At 37.5% G+C, this 6,244-nt stretch overlaps 1 protein-coding gene across 5 annotated transcripts in view; it reads left to right on the top strand.

Moving 5' to 3' along the window:
• Tim9a (translocase of inner membrane 9) overlaps positions 1–6,042 on the top strand; it is a 225,468-nt gene extending 219,426 nt beyond the window's left edge. The window contains exons 1-4 of one of the 5 annotated variants that reach the window (XM_045753369.2): positions 343–530; positions 2,312–2,404; positions 2,750–2,958; positions 5,481–6,042. In XM_045753369.2, the coding sequence (XP_045609325.1) occupies positions 2,761–2,958; positions 5,481–5,582 (300 nt within the window). In that variant the 5' untranslated portion in view covers positions 343–530; positions 2,312–2,404; positions 2,750–2,760 and the 3' untranslated portion in view covers positions 5,583–6,042. Of the gene's footprint in view, positions 1–342; positions 591–2,311; positions 2,405–2,749; positions 2,959–5,480 lie in introns of those variants that run through there. The other 4 variants (XM_069333435.1, XM_069333436.1, XM_045753368.2 and 1 more) reach the window with 4 other exon arrangements.
• Positions 6,043–6,244: the final 202 nt, after the last annotated feature.

A 6,244-nucleotide genomic window follows, 5' to 3' on the forward strand; every position in this document is an offset into this window, starting at 1 on the left:
TGGGTAGCTTTATCATTTCATAAGAAAAAAATTAGCGAAAATATATTAATTCAGGAAAACTTAGCTTGTTAGGCAAATCGGGCCTTGCATAGTAGGCTGAGAAGGGCGTTCTGGCTACTAGGTACGACATATATATATATATATATATATATATATATATATATATATAAAGAGGGCTTTCAGATTTATTCGAACAATAAATAAATCTACAGAATTCTAACGCAGGTCTAAATCCTAAAGCCACCATTTTTTTTAACGGGTACACGTGGTATTGTGCGCCGGATTCTTTAGATTCAGAGATTCAATCCGGTTATTTAGATCGCCGAACGTAATGGATTCTTGTATGCGGCTCGCCAGTGTTGACTCGTTTCTTGTAATCTTTGGCTGGCAATCGCTCGAGTCTCATGAACCCCGAGTATGCAACTGAGCCTATAAACAACTTTCCTTATTCCATGTGAGTTTCGTCTGCTTCGCTTCATCGTTTCCTACACGGTGTGTTCCTCGCCTCACAACCAACAACAACATATACGGTGTGTGAGTTTTTACTCATAAATATTGTTAAGCTATCACGTTGACTTGAGACGAAAAAGGTATATGATGTTGATGTCTGAGATTTCATTGATATCTTATTTTGTGCATATCGTGATCAAAATAATGGTCATCTGTCTTAGATCTTAAACTTCCTAGACTAGATAATTCCCGTCGTTGGGGGGGCAGGAAGCCTGTACTTAAGTTTTTTGAGGTCCTCAAGGCTAACTACTGACCTTTTTCAAATTGCTGGCCACATCAATTTTCAGACTGTCTTCTGCAAATCTTACTGTTGGTGAACAGAGGTATCAGGTGAAATTAAATGTGTCCAACTATTTCTGCTTTGCTTGGGGACTGAACCTGGATTCCCCTGATTGTGAGCCAAGGACATAGCCCACTGTATCATGCATATAATAACCATCCAGTTATCTTTCAAAATTATTATAGAAAACAAATTTCATTATTTGGGAGTTGTCGGTAGCAGTTGATCCATTTCTGATGTGACCGAAGACTGAAAGTATCAGAATGAGTTACCGATTTTACAAGGTTACAAAATATTCATAGCAGAAGCAAATTTATATCATCAGTGACTCGCACTTCAAGCAAACATAAGAATTAGGACTGCTTTTTGTGTTTTTTAGACAGGATATAAGTTTCTTTGTCATTAAATTGTGTCCAAACAGTGCAGCACCTCAACGGCCTATAGAGGTCAGTTAAATCCAAAGATATTTCTTAAAATAAAAAAACACATTCTATGTTCATTTGTGTAGCTTGTGTTGTCATCAGTGGCATATGCCATTTTGGTTTGAAGATTTTTTCATCTCGCTCAATTTTTACAGATTTTTTTTAGTTAGCCATGAATTTCTATACACTTCCCACACATCCAAGTGGTTGGGTTTGTTAATTGGTGGTCCTCTCGAGACATGCAACCAGTCCTGAAGGTCCTCGCAAGACACGGCCAGTCCTGGTGGTCCTAATGAGACATGCAACCAGTCCTGAAGGTCCTAATTAGACATGCAACCAGTCCTGAAGGTCCTCGCAAGACACGGCCAGTCCTGGTGGTCCTAATCAGACATGCAACCAGTCCTGGTGGTCCTAATTAGACATGCAACCAGTCCTGGTGGTCCTAATCAGACATGCAACCAGTCCTGGTGGTCCTAATTAGACATGCAACCAGTCCTGAAGGTCCTCGCAAGACACAGCCAGCCCTGGTGGTCCTAATTAGATATGCAACCAGTCCTGGTGGTCCTAATTAGACATGCAACCAGTCCTGGTGGTCCTAATTAGACATGCAACCAGTCCTGAAGGTCCTCGCAAGACACAGGCAGTCCTGGTGGTCCTAATTAGACATGCAACCAGTCCTGGTGGTCCTAGCAAGACATGCAACCAGTCTTGAAGGTCCTCGCAAGACAGCCAGCCCTGGTGGTTGTGTCAATGCAGAGCATAGGTTCAAATCCTCCTCATGGCTTCTCTTGATTTTCTCATTGTTACATCACATAATGTGATTTCTTTGTGCACAAAACATAGAATCTGTTTGGTATATGACACGATAGACTGATCACATTTTTTATTCATCTGCCACAGTACATGTATTACTGTATGACATAATATTTATTTCATTAGGAAACTAACAAGCCAAAGCTGTTGTAATAATGCCTTAAAAAATATTTTGTTTACCATATTCACTACTGTACAGTATATATAAACATTATAACTAACTCCATTGTACTGTATCATTTTATAGTTAAAATATTATTATGGCCACATATTTTGGCTTTGTCAGGTGGTATTGATCACTGCACTGCACAACGTGCCTATAGGTGTTTGACGGGTGGTGCGCAACGCGCCTCAGGACCTCTTGTAGGTATAGCGCTATGTAGGTATAGCTTAAATAAGGCTCCTTTCAGTTTTCATCACAATTTCTTATCATGGGCAGCCAACATAAGTAGTTAAAAAAAATAAGCTTGGCTAATGGTGCTGCTAGATAGATATCATTCCTATTCGATAATAAAATTAAATACATAAAAAGTGGCAGGAATTCGTTAGTTCACTGTATTGTCTAACAGTAAGACAATGGAAATAAGACATGATGGGCACAAAAATATCTGGTACATATGATATCACTTTATATTTCCCAGAGAGATTACACCGTATTTGCTCTCTGGCATATACAGAATAACATGCCTTTTTATTGTATTACTGACATTCTCCTTCATTTTAGGAACAGCAACAATGGCCACTATGGATATATCAGCAATGAGCGAACAGATCCAAGCAGAAGTACAAGTTAAGCAATTTCGGGATTTCCTTGTACAATACAACAAACTTAGTGAAAATTGTTTTAATGACTGTGTCTGGGACTTCACGTCTCGAAATATTAGAGGTTCCGAAGACAACTGCGTCCAAAATTGTGTTGAAAAGTATACAAAGGTTAGTGGGTTTTGGTGTATAAATAAGTTGTTTTATAGTTCATCTTAGAATATTGTACAGTAGTACTTACTATAGACAATCAACTGACGAACATACTGATTACCTCAATATCTTTTTCAATAATCAATAACTTTTATTTTCAAAACCAAATGTTTGCAAGATGCATTTAATTAAAATAAATTAAGTACTGTATGGGTACTGTACAGTATAGTATTAGAAAGAAAGAGCTGCTTTTGGGTACCACCATCATCATTACTATTTACCACTTTGCCTAGAAGAGGAGGAAAGCAATATAGGAAAAGGTTTCATATACAAAGTAACACTCATCCGTAGCAGTACTTCACCACTTTATAAAACAAGGTGTGAAGTGCTTCTTGTGAGCGCTTGCAAAATATTTCACTATCTTCTAACAAATTGCTTGCACTTGAGCCTTGTTCCCTACGACATCTTGTACACTGTTCTCGCATGATCCATCCTTCCTCGCACACTAGTGTTGTAAGTGCTCTTTCTGGTTGAAATAAATGGTATTCCCTCTTCTATCCTGAATGGGGGTTTATTCAGCACTTTATGTAGACTACCTCACTTTTTGCTGTACTATACTTCTAGTACTATCCAAACTGGACTAAGGTTACCCAGAACATTTGTCGGCTTCACCCCCCTGACCAATCATCATCTCGATGCTTTACATCTGTGTTAAGGCACAAGCCCATGTGGAACTTTTTTGTTCTACCTATCCAAGAGCCTAAATGTAGAAACTGGTGCTCTAGGGTTACCTGACTGCTGAAATTTATATTGCCTTCAATACATCATAGTGACCCTACAATACTCCCCCTATTCATACTTGTACTGCACCCTGACTGGAGCATGAGCACTAGGACTGGAAAATACAATGATGGTCTCACTTCTTGTAGGTCTGGCATTCAATCCCCGACTGTCCAAGGAGTTGGGTGCCATTCCTCTCCTCTGTCCTATCCTAAATCTGTATCCTCATATCCCTTCCAAATACTGTCTAGTTATAATGCTTTTGTGCTTTTTCCTGATAATTACATGTACCTTACCTTTCCACCATGACTGCTGCCCCCAATAACAACCCTACTCATTTTCCATTGCAATCTTTTATTGCTTGGGGGTTATGTGCTTGCTGACCTCTTCCTGTGCACATCTGCAATGTGTCCCCTTGTATTGTGCCTACTTTACCCCTATAGAGGATCCTGCTTCTTGTACTTTTCCTTCTGTCCTTTGAATATTTTGAAATAAACCTTTCTTGTATATTTTCACATCCATTACCTCACTACCATCCTGCTTACAGGTGGGTCAAAATCTGCTGATGGCACTAGTTTTTCTATTCTTTTCTGATCAAACCTTTTGTCACCTGGCCCCCAGATTAATATTTTAACAAGAGCTTTCTGTAATTTGATATGCTCCAAGGCAGAAACTATTTATTTCTCACTGTTCACTGGTTATTGTAGTTGACTTTTGCAGTGCTCTTATTGCCTTTGAGTCTTTTTGAACTTTTCCCATCCTATGGTGGTCAGAATCAACATTAGCCATGTCTAATCCTGAGTAGACACGCTACACGACAGTTAATTTTGGCTGGGTTCCCAGCTGTATTGGAGCTCCCTCTAATGGCATGGATGTGGTCACTAAACAGGCCATTCACACCTGTCTTATTTATCAGAAGCAAATTCCTTACCAATTTCTGTCTTGTCATTCATAGCACTTTTTGCAACCATTAGTGAAAACGATGGTTTGCTATTCTGAATAACAAATTACATACAATATAACTTTTCCCATGGCTTTCCTCCTAACACTAACAGGAAAGGGAGGAAAATATGCCTGGATTGGTTGCATGTTGGCCGTATTCAAATAAAACATGAAACCTTACTGGAATAGAACCCTTCACCTTAGTGTCAGCTGCATGTTCTGCTAACGGTCATGCAAGGCACTTTATAGAATATTCTAATTTTCAGAATGATTAGACATCTGTTTTTTCCAAGGTTCCTTCAAGTCAAGTCTTTGACAAGTCTTGGTGACTCGGGTACAGTTAACATTGCTCATCTTGTGTATTGGCATCTCAACAATATCTAGAGACTTGTGAATATTCTGTGATATATTATGCTAAATAGTCTTCCAGGCTTGGCACCCTCTTTTGATAATTACATATTTACTCCACATTGTATTTCTAATACAATTTGTACATTTGTGCTTTTTCTCTTGGTATCTAAGCCCAATTGTATCTAGATTTGCCAAAGCCATGTGCTTCCCCCCCCCCCCCCTCCACTGTGCTTGTGTGATGAGACATTACATTAATCTGTGTGTTGTACCAGTCTTTAAATAATATTAAGTCAAATGTAATTTTTTCTAAATCAAATATTGTCCTGACATGCATCCTACTTTTTCCATAAGAACTTTAAGAAATTACTATGTCATTTGTTTTACCACTTATGCAAGAATGTATTTCTTTTAAACCTAATTGTCTGCTGTATGTTTAACCAAACTGATAATTTTTTTTTAACTTGCAGGTAACTCAGCGTATATCAGAGAGGTTCCAGGAACTGCAAATGTTAATGAATGAAAATGCATTAGCAGCAACACAAAAACTGGGAAAGCTACCTGGTGTATAGAATTAATTTTATTATAGATATTTATCTTCAATTGATTTTTTAGCTTTTATATTGCATTTTTTTTCCAATAGTGAAAGCTTTAGAAACGGGACATGATCTCTTAAACAGATGGGAAGCAAGAGGAGTGTAGTTCTGTAGCTACACAGATACTGTACTTTATATCAAAAGTAAGTATGAGAATTAACTCTATATTGTAGTTGAAAGTCCAATTAGCTATATTTGTAAATACACCATGCCAAATACTGTAGATGGAATTAATAGTTTGTTATTGAAAATTATCTGGCATTTTATTAGTACTGAAAATGGAAGGTATGAAGGAAAAATTAACTTTGGCACACTTGCAGATAAAGATTGGGCCAAGACAAATACTACCATGTAATGAATGCATTGATATGCACAGTATTAAATATACAATGGCTGATGCTTCAGAACTTTTAAATTAAATTTTTTCTACAATCAATTTTTCTTTAATTTTTGTCCATATTCCTATGTATGTATATTGTGGCATAAGTGTAAATAAACAGGCATCTACAGAAATAAACTTGTTTGTAACAACATAAGCTTGATCATGAATATAAGAAGTGTGAAAGAACTAGGATATGATAATGATAAGTATCACTATTACCCCTAAACATTATTAGTCCGTTTATTGCACTAACTGT

The sequence above is a fragment of the Procambarus clarkii genome, chromosome 29 (assembly GCF_040958095.1).
Source record: "Procambarus clarkii isolate CNS0578487 chromosome 29, FALCON_Pclarkii_2.0, whole genome shotgun sequence".
Lineage (NCBI taxonomy): Eukaryota > Metazoa > Arthropoda > Malacostraca > Decapoda > Cambaridae > Procambarus > Procambarus clarkii.